This window comes from Phaethon aethereus (assembly GCF_964289735.1).
Source record: "Phaethon aethereus genome assembly, chromosome: 17".
NCBI lineage: Eukaryota > Metazoa > Chordata > Aves > Phaethontiformes > Phaethontidae > Phaethon > Phaethon aethereus.
Genome location: NC_138593.1, coordinates 1,850,383 through 1,870,288, shown reverse-complemented (window position 1 = coordinate 1,870,288; position 19,906 = coordinate 1,850,383). Strand labels below are relative to the sequence as shown.

Sequence of the window (19,906 nt, the reverse complement as noted above, 5' to 3'; positions counted from 1 at the left end):
GTATGTTATAATCCTAAACCACTAATCTGGCCATGGATGTTTCAACCTGAGGCCTAAATGCCCCCAGCGTGGAGAAAACACCCTCCCTCACAGCAGGGCTGAGCCACATCTGCGGAGCAGTTGGCCATTGTGGAGATAAGCACCAGAGAAAAGCCCACAAGGAATCTGGCAACTCACTCGTCAGAGCACTTTGAACATCATATGGTAGATAAGGTACAGAGCCGCATACAGAACAGAGGATATAAGCATTCCGAGGTTTTAAAGCCATAAAAAGACCACCACCCCATCGCACCTCCTGCTCCACACAGGCAAGGAGGACTCCATCGCGCCGCCACGGCCATCGCTGCGTGCCCAGCAGAGCAAGGGGTCGGCGGAGCAGGGACTGAGCTAACAGCTGTACCCCACTGCTTGTGAAAAAGGGAACAAATATTACCCAGGTTATTTCCTAATCACTCACTTCTGGCATTTCTTAACTTCAGGGCACTCTGTTGTGCAACCTCCGTGGGTTCTCTGTAACCCATGTGTGCGCACGGCACGTTGTACACAAGCACACACACACATGCGTGCGCCTGCGGACACCCACTGCCTTGTGCTCAGTCTAGTTGCACACATATTCCATGTAAATGCTTTACAGCCTTACCACACCACGCAGGGCAGCGTCTTACAGACGTCTTGGAAGACTCACTCGTCTAGAAGAAAAGTCTGCCACATCATTTTAAGGACAACATTTCTGAGCACACCTTTGGCAGAGGAAGGAAAGCGAGACACATCCTGGGGGGAAGCAAGCAGGCAAGCGTTTGCTGCTGGCTCCACCAGTTGAGCCATGCAGATAGCAAGGAGGGCAAAGACTTAATCTGTTCTGTGAAACCAAATGAGCACGGACTGACAGGCCCCGAAGGAGCAAGCTAACCACCAAGGGAGACCAAGGCGAGCACATGTCCTCCAGCCAGTTCAGGGCCACGACGGGCATTAGACCACAAGAGCAGTAAATTGCCGCCGCCGACACAGGGGAGAACCAGCATGCCACCAGCAAGGCTGAAGGAGGACTTCATCTCCCTCTCCAAGTATCAAGGGAATCAATGAACTCAGTCTCGTGATATTAAGTCTTGCAATATTTGGGCAAGAGAGGAAGTGGGAGGGAAAAAAAATGGAAAAAAAAAAATCACATGGCCACAAAAATTTCAGCTTGCCCCACGACTTCACATGAAACCTCTGGCAGAAAAAAAGGAACAGCCACAAATACCTTGATGCAGTCCTCTACTTTTAAACATAATGCTATTCCCTCTCTGGTATACCATTTCAAATCAATTCATATTATTAAGTCCATTGCTGACAGAACTTTTGTTTTCAGATGTTCAGCGTTATTTAAACCAAGGGCGAACACTACTACAGATGGTCACAATTCCAAAATACATCATATTTGTGCACAGATTATTTTCAGTCTTTGGTTACTTTAGTCTAGGTTGAGCAAGACCCTGCCATCTGATTTCACTTCATTTTAAAGACAAAAAGCTGGAATATGAACTTAATACTGAAATTTCCAGCTGTTATACCACTGGCGAGATTCTATTTTGGGATGGGAACCTAAACCACAAACTACCAGGGAATTCGATTATATCTCAACTGGGGAGCCCAGCACGTTCAAAAATGTAACACAACCCAAACGTAAAATAAGCTGAAACTGCTATTCTGGACAAAGTGCAAGGTGTTGGTTCTAACCTGTGAAATACTTGATACAGTTCTGCTTTTCAGAAACTGAAAAAATCATTCTAAGGCTGTTCGAATGGGAAGAACTCAGGAGTCAGAAGTGCCTACAACGCTTAAATCTCCTCGGCAGCATCAAGAAGCGCGTGCGATTTCCTGAGTGCTCACCCTGCGCAACCTCGTCTCAAGCACGCATCTCCCATGCCGTGGCTGACGCTTCTTTCACGCATACAGGGATGTGGGGGATATTTTCACTTAAAGATTTCTAGGCAGGCAATTCATCTTCTTGGGGGATCTTACTACTTACATTTTGTAGCTTGTATCTTTATGGTCTACCGTTACATCATTTACCATAATTTACAGTGACAAAAAGGACACCGCAATTGAAAGTCATTACCCCAAACAGAGAGCATTGCCCGGCTTCATTTAATCTGTGTCATCTACCATAAAGCTAGAGCAATGAACGCACACAAAAATCATTACACAAAATAATTTATCAGGAGGCCACAACGGGATGGATAACCAGCAAAGAGAAACACTGCAGCGGTTACACAAACCCTGGATCTGAAACGGCGAGGCAGCTGAACGGGTGCCAGAGCAACAACCTCCAAATCAGCCCCCTCTTTTGGGTTTACCTCTTCTAGAGTCTCTTCTGTCAGCTGGCACTGAAGCTGCCAGCCTCACGGGCAGCGAAGCGTGATGTGTCTGGGGATGTTTGGATGATAGCGATTTCACACACGCTGGGCAGAAAAGGTCAGTAAAAATGAAAACAGAAGACAGAGGAGGGCAAAGTAGAGGGGGGGAAAAAAGCACTGAAAGCCAGGACAAAACGTCACAGCGGCACGTAACGCACAGAATACGTGGGGAAAAGAGGACTAGGGTACCTGTGGATTAAGCATCCCAGATGCCTACTCTTTTGCTGCCACTGGAGACAGAGTTACACGGTTGGTGGGCAGCAAACGAGCTTTACTGGGCAAGGAAAGGGGAGCCTTGCGCTGGAGTAGACCGACTCCCATCCGAAGACCCTGCTGCTCCGCGGAAGGCCATAGCCTTTCCTATGTTCCCCTCCAAGAACTTCATTATCCTCCACCTTCTCCACTGGAATAAACACCAGAGACGCTTCTTCGCACACTGTATCCTCATCCACTGCCAAGGGACGGAGCAACACGCTTCCAGAGCTGAACAGCAGCCCTATGAACGTCAGCCAGAGACATTACACCAGCGTGACGGAAGACGCTACTTACACCCCTGGGGACTGCCTGCATCACCCGCGCAGCGAAAGCGGCACACGCCACGGAGGGGAAAGCAGCAGGGCTTCAGACCACGCTCTGACCCCGAGGAGAACGCGAGACGGAGAGCACGAGCCCCTGTGCAGAGCTGCCAGTCAGCAAGGCGGTGACGACAGCCAAGCGCCAGGATTCCAGTTAAGAGAAGTATGCAGATAAAATGCTTTCTCCACAGAGCTGACCTAGTTCTCTTATCAGTGCAGGAGAGCTAACAAGGAAGTATCAATCTGTTCAGAGCTGCCACCCCAATTTGCTGAATTCTTCAGCTCCCTTAAAGGTGACATGCAAGCTTCCTCCAGACCATATTCCTGAGGCACATCACAAGCTTTTTTTCCTTTTTTTTTAACCTGGTTTTGGGCAAAAGCTTAGTACCAGCTAAAGATGGTGGTTACGAACAGAGAAAGAGCTCTTTCCCACCACAGCTTCATTAGTTTCTCACCAAATCACCACCAGATCCTACCTTTCCCAACTAACCAGCTACAGCACAAGCACTTCTTTCTAACGTGACAGAGTGCTAACAGCAGAAAACCCTATTTTCTCCTACAACTTGAAGCAATCAAATGTGCCCAAGTGAGATAAACAGCAAACTTAAGTCTTTCTACGCGTGTGACAGAGGAGCTGACCGGTGGCCACCGGACCTACTCCCGATACAGGATGTAGTCTGTCCTCTTCAGCGATGAGCGCAAGCTAGAAGCCAAGCAGAGAGCAGTACCCAGGCTCTGGGAGCCTAAAGCACAGAAAGAATGACACGTGCAGGATTTCCCATTCTGCAGAAGTCAAGAAGAGGTGCAGAGATTTGATTAACACAGTATTTTCTAAGGTAAGCACATTTCCTGTTAAACTCCAGTGGCTTTGAGACATTATTGGAAACATTACAATGCTTCTCCTTGCTTACAGTTAATTGGATCATTCCTTAAAAAAATGACAAGAAGATTTATCAAAAGGAGAAGTCTCCAAAGGACTTGAAAAAACAGTTTCCTATTCCTCCTCAATTACAACATGCCATGGTATCCACAGGAAGAAACTATAAACGTTAGAGATGTTTTAAGGAGATAAACGATCTCGTAGATAAAAGGTCACAGGTCCCACTTCTTCAAGAGCACTGTAGCACTACAGCCTGAGAGCCACCATCAGGAAGCCAAGACCAAAGCCCTCCGCTATAAACATAAAGTTAGCCAGGACACAAATTCCTCGCAACTTAGAAATAACGCAGAAACAACAGATCAGCACAACCGAGGCTCACAAATAGACCAGCCAAGTGTGAGTCAGACTGACCAAGCGAGGATGCAGCATTCTCCAGATGGTCCTGCCTGACCACAAACACTCTGGTCTGCTGGATGGAGCACAACACCCAGACCTGCCGGGAGCCCACCGAGAAGACAGCACTGCCGTGTGGGATGCGATCAGAGAGGAGCAGGACAGCCAAGCGTAACGGCCGTGCCTCTTGGACCAGCACCGCAGCCGTACACCACTGTCGTGGTGTCTGAAGTTTGCTTTCAGCCCTGCAATGGCAAATGGGATGGGCCAGAGACCTGGACAATGTCATGGTTAGACTGGAAGTTACAGCACATGCCAGCGTGGTCCATCACACTGCAGTTTTGAATGGAGACACTCTACTCCAAAAAGTAGTAATGAGCTTGGTTAGCATACCCTGAGAAACACCTGCATCCGAACGCTAGCTCAATCAGAGCCCAATTTAGGAACTTTCACTTCTCAAGCTACTTAATAAAATAACGCCCATCCAACAGGTGAGGCACTCACATGAACTTTTGATGTTCTCCAAATAAAACCAACAATGGTTAACTGTCAAAGACAAGACAATATCCTCAGCACAGAAGAACGCAGAAGGTTCAGACCGGACAACGCGAACACATTTCAGATTTTAATGCTGTACAAATAAGCTGCAAAATGAGTCTCAATTCTCACAGTTGGAACTGGCATGTATTTCTCCAGATTTCCATTTGCTGTCCTGCCAGCTCTTCTGGCCAAGCAGCCTATAATTCAAAGAGTACCATTGTCATTCTGTCCCATTTCCGTAACATGCAATTTGAAATCAGGGCTGGGGGAGGGAGGAAGGGACTGGAGGAGGCTAAAACTCAAATTCAGATAGTTCAATCTGCTAACTTGATTTTTAAATCCCTATCTTGTGGTACCAATTACAGCCCCTCAAACATCTGTTTTAGCAAAGAGTCCAAGTTCAAACACATTTCCTCTGTCCTACAGATGTTCCTTGTCGCTGATCCGTTTCAGGCCAAGGCTGCTGTCCCGTGCTGCGGCAGAGTCGCAGCTGCCGCACACTGTGGCTAAGAGGGCAGCAACCTGGGCGAGCTGGTTTCAAGCCACGAGCGCAACACGGAGCACCCGTCTCGCCTCTTTAGGCAAGCAAGAAGGGGGAAAAAGGAAAAAAAAAAAAAAAGACTTTGGAAAATATATTTAGTTCAATGAGCAGCTTTAATAAACAACCCTGCTACACTATGAAGGAGGATTTCAGATGCAAGAGGGAAAAACATCTTCCTACACCCGCAGGCTCCCTGGGCCAAGGACGAGGGGTGTAGCTGCCGTCCCCGACACCCCCAGCACTCCCACAGCAGCTCTCTGCCTACCTGACAGGGAGAATCTCGCCCTCGCACACGCTGGGCGAAGGCTGGTTTCTTGGGGAAGGGACCTGCAGCCGGCTGCTCTCAGCTGGGGAACTTGTTTTCGGTAAGTGGCATGAAGAATTACAGCCTGCGTTTGGTGACCTTTAAGCTTTACTTACCTGTTGGCTCGACAGTCATGTTACTGCACGTGCAACCCACACTTCCAGCCCTCAGAGTCCCTGTGGCATTTGCAGCAGTTCTGGAGGAGACCAGCCGAAACAACAGGCAGTATTACGCCGAGATAAGCCCCAGCTGGTTTTTATGGGATCTTTCATACTGCTTAAGAATTCCCCTAGTAGACCAGAAGATCAACGTGGCGAGCACTGCACGTAAAGAGCAAAAAGATAACCTTTGCTCCCTGATGTTTCTTTGGGGGCAAAGTGAAGTGTGTGGAGATAATACACGTGCATCCAAAGCATGGTGAAAGAGGAGGCCAAACCAGGGTAGCCCACCTTTATAAGCAACAGCACCTTAAAACACCACACAGAACTTTTAACAAATCGCTCCAGAAAGCGGCAGCGGCCAGGAAAAAAGATGCTGGAAGGCACGGCGACACTCAGCTAGAAGTGTTTTGTGCCTACACTTCACGCTGTGCTAAAGCAGAAGTATATATATTGCTGAAGTATGTCTGGCAACTCACGTTTGTCTAAGCTGGCTCAGGATTTTTTTCCTGCCTTGCAACTCGATCTCAGCAGATCCAAAAATGAAAATAAACCTTAACAAAAAAGTCACTTGAAGACTCAAAAAAATTTAATCCACCTCCTGTTCAGAACAAGACAGCTTGGTGCCTATTTACTCCAACCTCCAACATACGGCATAATTAATACAAGTACTGCAGTAAGAAATTAACAGTTGAAAAGCTAAGTGTAAGGATGGCCTCTGATCCACACACATCCCACCAGGTGTGCTGGTGCAAATACACGAACCATCTGTAAAACAAGTACACTTAGTATTACATGCTAGAAGTATTCCCAGCCCAGTACCCGCAACACCCCGAGCAAAACGCTTAACCTCACATTGCCAATTTGGAAACAAGGACATCAACCTGTTCCATACGGGTAACTGCAAGAAACAACCGTAATGCTGACTGGCCAGCGTATGACGAAAAATGCCAACTAAATACCAAGCATATACCCCCCAAGTCAGTCGGGTGTTCAAGATTCCAGCATGAGCTAACAAACTGTGAGGTTTTCAAGTATTTCACGTCAAAGGCGGGGAGGGAAAAAAAAAGGCAATTTCAAGAGGTAACCCTAGCACTGAGCCAAGGCCCTCACCATCGAGCCTTTGCTGATGACTATCTTCCATATCAAGCGATCATCTGCCCGGCACTGCCAGTTTGCCCGGCTCCCAAGGGACAGCGTGTTTACTATGGCTTGCATTTGTTACTGCCTGCTAATCCCTGGTGGTGCTAATTACACCCATTATCAGTTTGTCTGACTGTGCCTGACGCACGTCCAATATCGAAACGTGCAGTGCGTAGGATGTCAAGTCACTATCGGATTTGCACGGGAAGGGGATGCTTCGAAGTGTGATCTTTCAATACGGCAGGTTTATATATTTATGCGAGATAAACAATGGATTTTCAAGGGCTCCAGAACACAGTCTCTATGGCAACTATGCGCAGAACTAGAGTGGCAGGGAGGGGAAGCGCCCACATTTCTAAATGCTCCGACCAGGGTGATTTGAAGTGTGTTTTTCCAGGGACTGCTTACACCAGGAATCGCAGGGGAAACGTAGTGCCTCGCTTCATATGTGGATGTAAACAGGGTCTAGTTTGAGGCACACCGCTCTCCTCTAGTTTTATGAAATCTGGTCAGGCATATTTGATAAGACTGCAGAAATGGTTGCCTTAACATTCAGCTCAGAAGAACTGTACATCGATTACATATATGCTTGTACATATGTATGTGTACATAGATTACAAAGATGCTGTGGCCAGCCAAGATTTGGGGAGCCGCAAGGCAACCAGGATCCTTCCCAAAGGGAGCACTTAGCCTTAAGCGCAGTTCAGCAATGCTCCAGATGAAAGCTGGGAGCTCATCTCAGCACGCCTGACCGCATCAGGCTGCACCTTAATCACTTTAAGTCAGATCCCACCACTGTTTTAATTTTATTTCCATTGCTTTTTCAAATTAAATTATCAGGAGGGAAAACAAGAAAAACCTAATTATGATGGATTGAGAGGCCCAGCTCAATGTCAAAGAGAGTCACTATAACTGCTCCAGCTTCTCCCACTGACAGCCAGACCTCAAAAGAGTCATTACATGCTCATAGCAAAAAGCATATTGTATATCATTTATTGTTATCATCAACAAAATTGGGACAAGACAAAGCAAATAACCGTGAAGCAGCAAAGTGATAATGTTGAAGAAATGCTATCCTCCTTTCTCCAACGCAGGTGATTCTACCTCGGTATCTAACTCATTCACAGAATCATTAAGGTTAGAAAAGGCCTTTAAGGTCATCAAGTCCAACCATCAACCCAACACCACCATGCCCACTAAACCACGTCCTGAAGAGCCACGTCTACACGTTTTCTGAACGCCACCAGTGATGGTGACTCCACCACCTCCCTGGGCAGCCTGTGCCAATGCTTGACCGCTCTCTCAGTGAAGAAATTCTTCCTAATAACCAATCTAAACCTCCCCTGGCGCAACTTGAGGCCATTTCCTCTTGTCCTATTGCTGGGAGAAGAAAAGCAAAGAGGAAAAATGGTGAAAGAGCCCACATTTTACTTTGTCACCTCTGAACCAAGGAGACCTTGTCTATCAACGAGCACCATGAGAGCGCCAGCAGGCTGGCAACCTTCTGACGAACAACATGGGGGTTTTTTTCCCCCTTAGGAGAAAGATCCCATTTTCATTATTTCTCTCTCATGTTCCTTGCTGGTTCCTGACCTACAAAGCAGGACTTTAAAGCTTTTATGGTCTTTCATCACAAGCCTCTTCCATCTTAGGAGCACTTTGAGATGTCTGCTGTAAAGAGATTACGTCTGTCTTATTGGCAGGAAGAACTGCACAGGAGAGGCATAAAGTAAAATTATCTATTTGCCCAACAGTCACCTTCTACGATATAGCTACATCCTTCACCTCTGCATCCAGCCATCAATTCTGATCAGACGCGTATTCACTACACAAACTCATACAGGCACGAACGCAACTAATGGTTGGTAATACAACTAATGGCTGGTATATTCCATTAGGAACCTCTCCAGACAGTTTGCTCCTCTGAGGACCATCAGTGCCAGACTCTGCATCGGAGAGTCCTTCAGACCAAAGCCAGACCTGCCGGTGGGACCCCTCAGGCTCGGCGCCGCTACGCCGAGCAGCCGTATGATTCCAGCGTCAGCTGGTATTTTTACGCGCCTAACCCTATCGTCTAAAACACACATATAAAGTCATGTACTGAGCGATTATAACCTCAAAAAGAAACAAATAATCCATTTTCAGTATAGTTACTCACATGAGGAAAAATAGAACACAACAATCCTCGTAGCAAATAGAAAGAGAAGGTCCAGTAACCTATTCCCATTCAACAAATGCAGAATAATTGACTTTCACTGCCAGCTTTTCCGAGTTGTTTCAGCTAACTTAAACATTTTTGCCTTAGTTTTGACTTGGTGTTCACCCCAGCAATGCCGCCACCACCACCTGCGTTTGTGCATATCGTGACAAAAAAAAAAAAACCAAAACAGTTCACGTCCTGTCAGCCTAAAGCCACTGGCAATCTGACTTTTCACATGCGGCTACATAACCAGCGTGACTGTAAGCTGAAGCTGTAAGCAGTTTCTAATCACATTAATTTCAGAGTTAACAGCCAGAATATAAGCAGACCAAAATATTAGGTGGGGGAGACTACGGGGAAAGAGCTGGAAGGGAACACAGACATTGAATTCTTGTTCATATGTCCTGTAAATGCTTAAACTGGGGCACTTCAAATCCTCAGTGACTTTCTGTTCCAACACATCCTTAGAGAAGGACTGAGATTATCACAAAAGCCTCCGTAAAACTCAAAACAAACAAACCCATACTTTAAAAGTCAAGTGAAAATGTGCCTGTGAGTTTGCCTAAAAGGACATTCCTAGCCCTGGGAGTGGTGCGCCGATGACCTCACCAAGCTGCAAACTCAGGCCAGGAAGTGTTTTGCTCATGTCTTCAAAATAGGAAGCTGGCATCCAAGTTATATTCCTCGGAATCGATAACGAAATTAAAACCAGTAATGTAAATTCTCTGACTATCAGAATGCAAAATCGTGCTTTAATGAGCCATTTTAGGAAGCCGTCATTAAAGTCTAATATTAGACTTGAACATGATGCATGGAGCAGTCGCTGAGGGCAGATCTCTCAGCGTCCTTTGCTGCATCACTCAGGAAAGCTGATATTTTACCCTTCTGTGCATTCCTTCTCATTGCCATTAAACTGAATCTCTGCCTTTTGCTTGGAGCGAATCCCAGAAGTGACAGATGCAATAAGCATGAAGATTTAACTTGAAAAAATCCAATGATGTTTGAAAAGGCAGCTCACTAGAAGATAGAGTAATGCCAACAGAGAACATAAAGAGAGACACACAAATGCTGATTAAAGCAATCTGTATAAGAGGCTACAAGTGACCACTGAAAAATTACTATTATGAAGTGCTATATTAACAGAAACACAAAGCAAATGCTTCCTGACATGTACCCGAGCGTGTCGGGTCTTACCACAGCTACTGAAAATACTAAAAACATATATACACAAACTAAACGTGCGCTGACTTTATCACAACAGTATTTGATCTTCTACCTTTGTGTACACAGTCTTCAGCAAACGCGAGTATTAGCTGCAGTGAAACGTCTCGGTGAGTGCACAGCCATCTGCTTTTTCCCCTTGAGCAGACGATGATTCAATGGTTGTTATTCAAATGAAAATCAAATATATCCCCTCCTGCCTCATGCACACGATACCCACTGTTTTCTCTAGCCATCGCACATTCAGCACATACGAACACGCTTCTTGTGGGACGGACTGTGCCAGTTCACACCATTTTCCCACACTTCCAGCAGGCACGGAGCTTCTCTCCTGCGTGTGCTTACGGAGGCACGCACGAAGAGAAAGGGTAGCGTCAGGGAATTTGGATACAGCCTGGCCTAAAATTAAACCAGAAGTGGTATCGGCGAACTGAAAAACCAGCCACAGCCCAGTATAGTCAAAACGTCGCTCTGTCATTTCGCTAACATCCTTGGTCTTGCTTATACTAATCCGCATGCACATCTGCGTGAATAGGCTGAATAGACGCGCTCAAGCAAACACATACAGGACTGAAACTACAGCTATTAAAAAACCCACACCACTAATGCATATCACTTATCTTTAACAATAAAACTGCATCAATCAGTTTTACTTTTGTTTCCAGTCAGCTTTCAGGCCTTTCCCGGCCCCCCCCGACCTGTCGCCTGCGCAGTCACAGCATCACATTGTCTAGACCGGGGTGCTAGACCTGAACGTTGCGCGTCCCGATGCTTTTCCGCGTATCCTGAGCGGAGAAACGGCTAATTCCACAAAACCACGGGTAAGTACAAACCTTTAAATCCTGCCCTTTGATATATTCCTATTCAAACGATGTGGCTTTCCGCGTAGAAAAACAAAGCCCAGGAAGGTGTCGTACAACCCAGGATTTGACACTTCTGCGGCACGGGCTCAGAAGAGCCATTAACGACGGTGTGACACGTTCCCGGTCAACACGAGCGGAAAGGAAAAAAAAATCAAAAACCACCAAAATTCAACCCTCCGGGCATCTGTTGTCCTCTGCAGCCTTACAGGGTGGCAGCGGGGACGCGGCGCTCCGGGGGGCGACAGGCACACGCCGGTGCCACCGAGCGGCTGCATCGCCAAGGGGAAAAAAAATACTAAAAAAAGAGGAATAAAAGGGAAAACCCGCCGCACAAAGGGAAGCCCAGCTGCCCCGCGCAGAAGGCGGCCGGGGCTGGCAGCGGGCATCAGGTGTGCGGCGCGCCGGGGCTGCGGCGGGAGAGCCCGGCCCGCCCCGGGCATGCCCCGCCGGTCGCCGGCGAGCCCCGGGCCCCGCGGCCGCCCCGCCGCCTGACGCGGAGGGGAACGGGGAGAAGCCCCGGGCCGAGCGCAGCACCCCACTGGGGGCGCGAGGAGGGCGCTCACCCCGGGGGCCGAGGCTGACAGCGGCCGCCTCCTCAGGAAGGGCCCGGCGGACAACGGCCGGCCCCACGCAGGAAGAGCCCGCCCGGCCGGACCACCGCCCGCCCTGCCCGGCCCCGCCGCCCGCTGCCGCCGCCGCCCTCCCACGGGTACCGCCGCCTTGCCGCGGCGGAGCCGCCCTCCCGCCTCCGTCGGCTGCCCCCCACCGCGCCGCAGGGCGCCGTCCCGCTGCCGCCCCGCTCCCCGGCTCCCTTCCCGCCCCAGCGCCGCGCACCGCGATCCCGAGCCGCCTCCCCGCGTCCGCTCCTCAGCCCGGCGGAGCCGCCTCCGCCCCTGCCGCTGCCGCCGCCGCCGCCGCCGCCCGACTGAGTGCCGCGGGGCGGGGGCGGGCAGCGCCGGCGCCAGGCTCCGCCCCTTCTGACCCCGCCTCCCTCCTCGGGCGACACCCCCTCCTCACGGGCACCGCCCGCCGCCGCGCCTTCCCGCCCCGCCTCGCTCGGCGGAGGGCGGGGGCGGCGAAGTGAGTGGCGGCCCGTCTAGCCAGTGGCGGTGCGGCGCTCGCCGCCAGGCGTGGTCGCGCTGTCTTCCACCCCACCGCGCCGGCCGGTCTGGGCCCTGCGGCCCGTCCGCCGCAGAGACCCTCCGCGAGGCGGCCGGGGACGCGCCCCGGCCCCCGCCTGTCTCCCCTCGCGGCTGCGGCGGGGACGCGGCAGCCCACTCCCCCTCAGGCGCTTAGCCCCCTGCCGCCGCACCCCCGCGGCCTCGCAGCCTGCCTCAGGCCTCCTCCCTCGCAGGCCCTGCTGCGACGCGCTGCCAGGGCGGCACTCCCGGCTTCTTGCCGTCGATAGCCAGGGTGCGAGGAAAGGCGGGGATGTGCCGGCCAGAGGGCAGGGTGGCTTTGGGGCATTATGGCAACAAAACCAAAAATTGCCGGCGCTGATGGCGGTGGGCGAGACGCAGCCCCGTGGGTTCGGCTGGGCGTGAGGCCTGGGCCGAGCGGGGCGCGGGTAGAGCCTGCTGACGGCAAAGGCGACGCTGAGGGGAAACAGCGGTTCCACAAGACAAGTGACTGTGGCGCCTGGTTTTGTCATGCCGGCTTGCCAGGGCCTGTAGCTGCCGTGGAAAGCGGCACTGCCAGCAAGATGCTGACAAAAGGAGAGTTTAAGCCCCTGCTAAAAATCACACTTTAATGGGAAGCGCAGGACAGTGGCTTGAAACCGAAGATTCTCCCCAATATGCTAAAAGTAAAGCTGCTTTTGGGGATGCTGGCTTATGTGATTGTAAAAGAGGGGGTTTTCATCTCCGCTGTTTGATGAGAGAGCCTAACGGTTGTTAAGGCAGGACATGGTGAGCACCTTTGTAGCATATACTTAAGGCACGCAGGGTAACACCACCCTCAAAGGCTGCGTGTTTCTGTTCCTCCAGGGAGCTTGAAGAGCGGATGAATGATGCTAGATCAGTGCCCACGTTGCACAGTGTTTACCATACATGGCCAAAACCAAAAGCTAGTCTAGCTTCCTTCTATGTTTTGGCCAATATTTGTAAGTTCATTTGCATGTGGTTAGGTGCTTAAGGGGCCTAATTTTTCAGGGGAGTAACATGCATGTATCTCCCCTTAGAGTCCTTCAGAATTTGGAGAAACATGTGTCGTGATGAGCTGAGAACCCTCCTCTCTCCCCATGAAATTGCACAGGACTCTGAACTACCCCCTGTGAAGCGATAGCCGGGTGTTAAAACATGCAGAAAGCCTCGCAGAGATACGTTTGTTGTGGTCTTGCTGGTCTGACTGATTACAGCTGATGAAAACATCAGATGCCACCGTAGCTACAAATTAAACAAACGTTATCCAACATTTGTTAAACTTTGACGCTAGTTTAACCACTGATTCAATAAGCAGGAAAGTCTCATGTACTGAGCAACACCTTGATAAAAAAATTATACACCGAAAGATTAGAGTTGCAAGCCTGCATCCCTGCCACGCACTGCCCGCGGCACCAGTTACTGTGAAATTCATACCCTCCTCCTGAAAGCCAGCTCAGCACACTTACTCTCCACCCGCCTCCCTCAAACAGTCTCTTTAAAGCTAAAAAAAAAGGAAACAAAAGCAGTGTGGCAGCCTCAGAGCAGACCTGCAGGTAACGTGTAGTTTAGTGGGTTTAGATTGTGATTCGTATTTTCCACGTAGGTACGTGACATGCTGAAGGTCACACAGTGAGTCAGTGGCAGAGCTGAGTGTCTTTGACTGCCAGTCTCATGGCTGCTTATTAGGAGTCTCGAACTTGTGCATGTGGCTTAAAGCTTTATAAAAAGCTATTAAATACCATTTTATATGCTTGTATTAAAAACACACATACGTATAGCTCCTTCTAGCTCAAAACAGTGGGCAAGCCTGAAATGATATTTTAATCATGTACCAGGCGATGCTTTACCCTGGACTGAAAAACAACAGCGAGGGCAGCAGTACCCGGCACTACCCAACAGCTTGGAAGAGAAACCAAGGAAGAATTTTGGCATCCATCTAAAAATGGATGCACAGAGGGCACAAAGTGAAATTTACCCTGAGAAATCTGATTGAAACCTAATCCTCTCAAAAACTGCCACCTGAACGGCTGGTTCCCGCTTCACGTTGTCGCTGCAGGGATGGATGCTCCTGCAGCACGGCTTGCTCAACTTGGAAGGGTCGCGAAGGATGGACTCAGAAGGAAATGATACCTGTTGAATTTTCGCTAGCACTTCCTTAAACATTTGGGTGGAAACGCTCCAACGATCACTCAGATCCTGACCTGGATTAATGAGCCGTTTAGACTGCAACAGCTCACCGTACAAGGTGATGAAGAAACGACACGAATTTCAGGCTGAAGCCTTCAGCGACAGAAGGAATGGCTGAGGTTTTACACGTGCTCTTTGGTTCCACTGTAAACAGTAATCTTCACCACTTCAGCTGAACAAAATCATTCTGACAAACAGAACTTAAATTACAGCCAGAGCGATGTAAGCCTAACAACTTGTCAAAATATGTCACAAATTCTAATTTTTGTAAAGGAAAATATCCTATTACCAAATTCTTGCAGCTACAGGGAACCACACAAAAAAGTTTATCCTTCTATTTTGTCAGTACCAACGTGCCTGGGTATTAAATTTTGAAGAAAAGATCCAGAATTTGTTAAAAAATACATTTCACTGGTTTTATCCATCCCACATATTTTACCCTCCACTGCATCGACGCACGATTGCTGCAAACAGTCTATCTCACAGCCTTTATACGGAAACAGCACCGTCTCTACAGACTCCACCTCCGAAACTTATGTCAGCAGCTAAATTTAGCTTGCTTGCAAATATGCATCAGTTCCACCGCTGCAATAAATCATGCTGGTTTGTTCTTACGACGATCTTGACCTGCCTTATAAGCAAGGCGTTCGGTATGCCCCACGGCCTTCCTTGCCAGTGCGGTAACATCAGTTAGAAAAGGTAAAGAAAGACACAAACACCTGAGGCACCTCTTTCTAGGAGAAATTTCGTCGGCTCCTTTGGCCTTCAGCTGATATTATGCAACTTGGCTGGGAGTCTCTCAGCAACCTTAGACGGACGGCAACCCAATCATTCAGAGCCAGTAAAGTCACTTGAGGGATGAATTTGTCTCAAACGTTTCAATTTGCTTAAATCCTCATTGCTAAATATATTCTGAATGAAGGGAAATGGCTTATGGAGGGTTTAGAGAGATCAGCAATTTAAAGTCCTGTTATTTTGCAGCTTAACTTCCAAGTCACGCAAAATATGCCAGCCGCGACAGTTTGTGTTTCTGACCTCAAGTTCGCAGATATCCAAGTTATACAGCTTTTCAAAGGACATTTATGTCCCCCAGGTATCTATTTCTTGAAGCCTTTTGAATTATCATTATATTTAAATAACTCTACGGGAAGCACTAGGTTCTCCCACCTGACAGTTGCCTATTCTTGTATTTCTTCTTCTATGGCTCTCGTGGTTTAGATACGCAAGGGCAAATGCAGCCGCACTGGGAAGAGCTGCTCCCGTTGAAACGGGTGATGTGATCTTACCGTTCACTCACCATTACTGGAATGCAGTGGGCTTGTTTGTGCAGGGAAATCTGAACTGACTGCAATGAAAAGAACCCAAACCCACACCCAAGCCATTTTCTGTGCGTGGAGTAACGTTAGATTTACTCTTTCTGCCTTGTTTTCTCAATGTCCGTTGGACATGCATAGCGAGTGGCAAGGGCAGCTTCATGAAACCGCTTACAAGCCTGGTTTTTAAGGGCCATTTCAATGATCGTCAAATGTTGAAGCAGCTGCCAAGACAAAATTGCACTAAGAGCCACCACGTAACAGCTCTTGATTACGGCTAATCAATTCCATCTCTTGGATGGGATTACGTGTTCTGCCCAGGGAAGCGTTGCCCTGTGCTGATCTGCTCCCCAGATCCAGCAAGCGTTTGCCTGGAGAGAGGGCGAGAGCGCAAAATCCGTTTGGTTTGGCCTTATTCAATCCTCGGCCAGAAAGGGGAGCTGTAGAATTATGGAACGAAGATAAGGAGAGCAATACGTCCCACTAGATTTTTAAAATAACAGCCAGGAAGGGAGAAGCGTACGAGACCGTATCAGAGCAGCACGCGGACGGGGAGGAGAGAGGAGTAGGTGAATTAAAGCAGAGGGTTAGGAGCCAGCACCCCGTAGTTTTATTCCCAGGTCTGCCTCACCTTTCTGCGTGACATCGAACGAGTCCCTGTGCTACTTCCAGACCCAGTAAATTGGGTCAGATGGCAAGCCCCCTCCCCAAAAGGGTACCGAAAATCCGCTGCAGTGAGCGAGCACTTGGCGACGGCATCGTTTGTGTGCTGCGTGGCGGGGATGGAAGATGCTGGAGGCTGACAAGTAATAATAAGTGAACATGAGGTCAGGGTGGGTATTAATAATTTACGCTGTTGTGATTAATGATTTAAAATACATTTCATGAAGCACATTTATTACTGCACATACAGACTCTCATGCATGTTGTTTGCGGTAATACAGATGTCACAGACATCCCTACCACCTCGTCTACAGACAAGGCATAGAAATACGTGCTGCCCACAGTTTTTACAGCAAAAGGAAATCTCTACATTAATTTCAAGTCAGTCTATTTCCTTGTATATTCTCCTCTCCATCATTATACAAGATTGTGAAATATATTTTTGTTTCTTTTCTCCCATTTTTGCGATAAAGGGGAGGTGGTCCCAATACCTCATTAAAATGTTGGGACGGCAACTAAAAATGAAGCAATTAGTTGCAACAGATGGGATTTTCTTTGTTGCTATCTCCACTACACCAGATGATTAGCTAGGAAGAGAGAGACAAGAAAGCAGAACACACACCAAAAAAAAAAAAAAAAAAAAAAAAAAAGGCAAGCTGTATTTTATTTACATGAATATCCTGGGATTGACACTTCCTACCATTCTGTATAGCAGAAAAAAATCAGCCTGGCACCCCGTAATGAGCAGGGGCTTTGAGCGGTAACGCGAGGCTTGGCGCTGTGATTCCTGTAGCACTCCATGTTACACTTATCACATATCCTAGTCTTGTCCTCATTATTCAACCAGTTCTGAATCCTTTTGCCATCTTGTTCTGTTTCTCTCCCTGCTGTCTGGGATCAAGTTGGACCAAAGGTGCTGGGAAAATCAAAGGTATAAGAAAGGAACTGTATAATGGTAAATATACGTGAGATGTTTGTGTTCAGTTTGGCAGTATGAGATTTGAGAAGACCTACGTTTAGAAACATTAAAAAAAAAACCACACTATGTCACAGATATAGCAAAATAAGAAGCTATTCCTACTCTTCTTTATTGCAACATTTTCACAGTTCAGCACTGAAATGGGTTGTCTTGACCCTCCCTCCCTATTTCTTCTGAAGAACAAGCAGGGAAACATCTGTCAGGGGTGATTTAGCCGTAGCCGGTATTGCCTTGGGGATGGAGCGTGATTTCTCGTAGTCCCTTCCAACCCCTTTTTCTGTCAGATCGCCTATTGCATCCACCTGCGCCTCTACCCCCCGCAAAGGACGCGTGCCTCGTTGCTGACGGCAACATCCCTCCACCTGATCTGGCCGACGCGAACACGCCGTATCAGCCGTACCATTTAATCAGACACATCTCCCGCTCGAGGAGGAGCGAGAGGCTGCGGAGATCCAGACTCCCTGATAACGCCGGCGCTAGCACGGCTGCACGTACGGAGCCCGAGTCTGTCAGATGGCAGATAGTTTGCAGTGACAAACATTTCACAACCCTCTTTCTTGACACGGGGAGAATGATGTGTCTTCAGGCTCTTCCTGAGAGGATGGGATCTATTTTTCATCGCTGCAGGCTTTTTGTTATCCCTGACACACACACAGACTCTGTGGCAACGTTCATATTCTGACTTGGTTTCATGACTTCTGTGAATGACAGTAATTGACAGCACAACGTACCAAGCGCCGTGGGATAATCGCGCCTAATTTTTAAGTAAACGTGCTGTTCAATTCAAAGCTAGCGTAGATTTCCTGTGCCTTAAAACATTTATTTTCCCTTATAAGGGAATCCACAATTGCAGGTTGTCAATAAGCAGAAGACGCAAGTTAACCAGCATGGGTCTGATGTGTCCTTGCAGGATCCGAACTCTCAGACAAACACTCATTTCTAATCTCTCTCTATTTCTGCATAACTGCTCTTTTACCTGGAAAATTTCAACAAAGCTCATTTACCCACAGTTTTTCAGTGAAGGGGTTTCCAAGTTGATGTCACTCTCCTGAAAGGCTTATTCAGCTAAGTCACAGCGCAGGGGGGAAAAAAAAAGAACCTAAGGAAAATAATGCTTCCTTTTTATGCCATAGCTAAAATAAAATTATATCGGCTCACCCGATGCCTGGAGAGACGGAGGCAAATAATCCCACATGACAGTGGGAGAATATCATATGGGCTCTTCGGCACCGTATCTATTCATGAAAAGCAGTACAGGAGTACTGGATATTACCCTTATTTATCTACAGGAGAGTCTTAAAAAGCAAACCCCTTTCTCACGAAACAGTTGCACTGCAAGAAGTACTTTCACCAGGCTGCTTTTTTGTCCTGCCTCGTTACGACCACAGACCTCTAAGCGTGCCCCGAGCGCATCCCCTCCGTTGCTCGGCTATGCCAAGGCAGGTATTTTCTGAAAAGCCTCACGACCGCCGTGTTCCCACCTTCCCTCGCCACCCAGCCCTCGGCTGCAGCGTGCTCCAGGGCCCCGCCGGCCCCACGCGGAGCCGGGGTCTGCCGGCCTGCCCGCGGCCGAGCCGTCGCGCCTCACCTTTTCTGGCAGCACTGGGCGGTGGCGTCGCTGCCTTCCCCTCCGCCGGCTTGGGCTTTTCGAAGGTTTTCTTTGCGTCGGCAACTTTAAGCACTTTCTCATCCTCCTGACTCTTCCTCCCCTTCCGCTCCGGCTCCTCCGGGCCCCCTCCTCCCGCAGTCCTGCCTCCAGTTAGCTGCTCCGCGCCTGCAGCTGCCCGCTGCTCCTTGGCAGGCTTCACCGCCTCGCTGCGGGGCTCCAGCAGCGCCTCGGTCAGTGCCACGGTCTTGCTCATGCTCAAAGCCAGGCTCTCTTTGCTGTGGGACCTGACAGGAGGGGCCGGGGGGGTGGGTTTCTGGCTGTACGTGTCGAGTATCCCTGCATCTGCTTCACCTCCGAGCTGGTCCCTGCTCTCAAGGAGCTGGCTGCTGTCCTGTCGTGAAAGCTTTTCAGTGTCTCTAGCCACCGAAGCGTAATTTGCGACCGCAGAGACCATCCTCTCGAGGCTCTTTGCTACCTGCTTGTCTGGCTCCGGCTTCCTGGCCGGATCCTCCTCGCCGGTATGGCCATTCTGGCAAAGGACCGGAGCGCCGTCAGGCTGGGGGGCGAAGCTCGCCGCCTGCCTGAAGCTTTCGGCCGCCTTGCCGCTTTCCCTGGGGACGTAGGGAACAGATGTTGTTGCCTCCTGTTTGCTTTGCAAAATGTAATCCATGAGCATGGCGTTTCGCTCGAAGCTATCCGACCTGATGGGGACGCTCGGCTTGTTTCTCTCCGAGGGAGAGTTCAGGGTCAGTTTATTCACTTGCCTGCTCTCTGCACTGCTTTCAGAGTCCGAACG

The 19,906-nt window shown here is 49.0% G+C and overlaps 1 protein-coding gene across 1 annotated transcript in view; it reads right to left on the bottom strand.

The window, feature by feature from the left end:
• CORO1C (coronin 1C) overlaps positions 1-19,564 on the bottom strand; it is a gene marked incomplete at both ends in the record, with an annotated part of 48,637 nt that extends 29,073 nt beyond the window's left edge. Inside the window, one exon of the mRNA XM_082007938.1 lies at positions 19,090-19,564. Coding sequence (XP_081864064.1) covers positions 19,090-19,564 — 475 coding nt within the window. The remainder of the gene's footprint in view (positions 1-19,089) is intronic.
• Between the last annotated feature and the right edge of the window lie 342 nt (positions 19,565-19,906).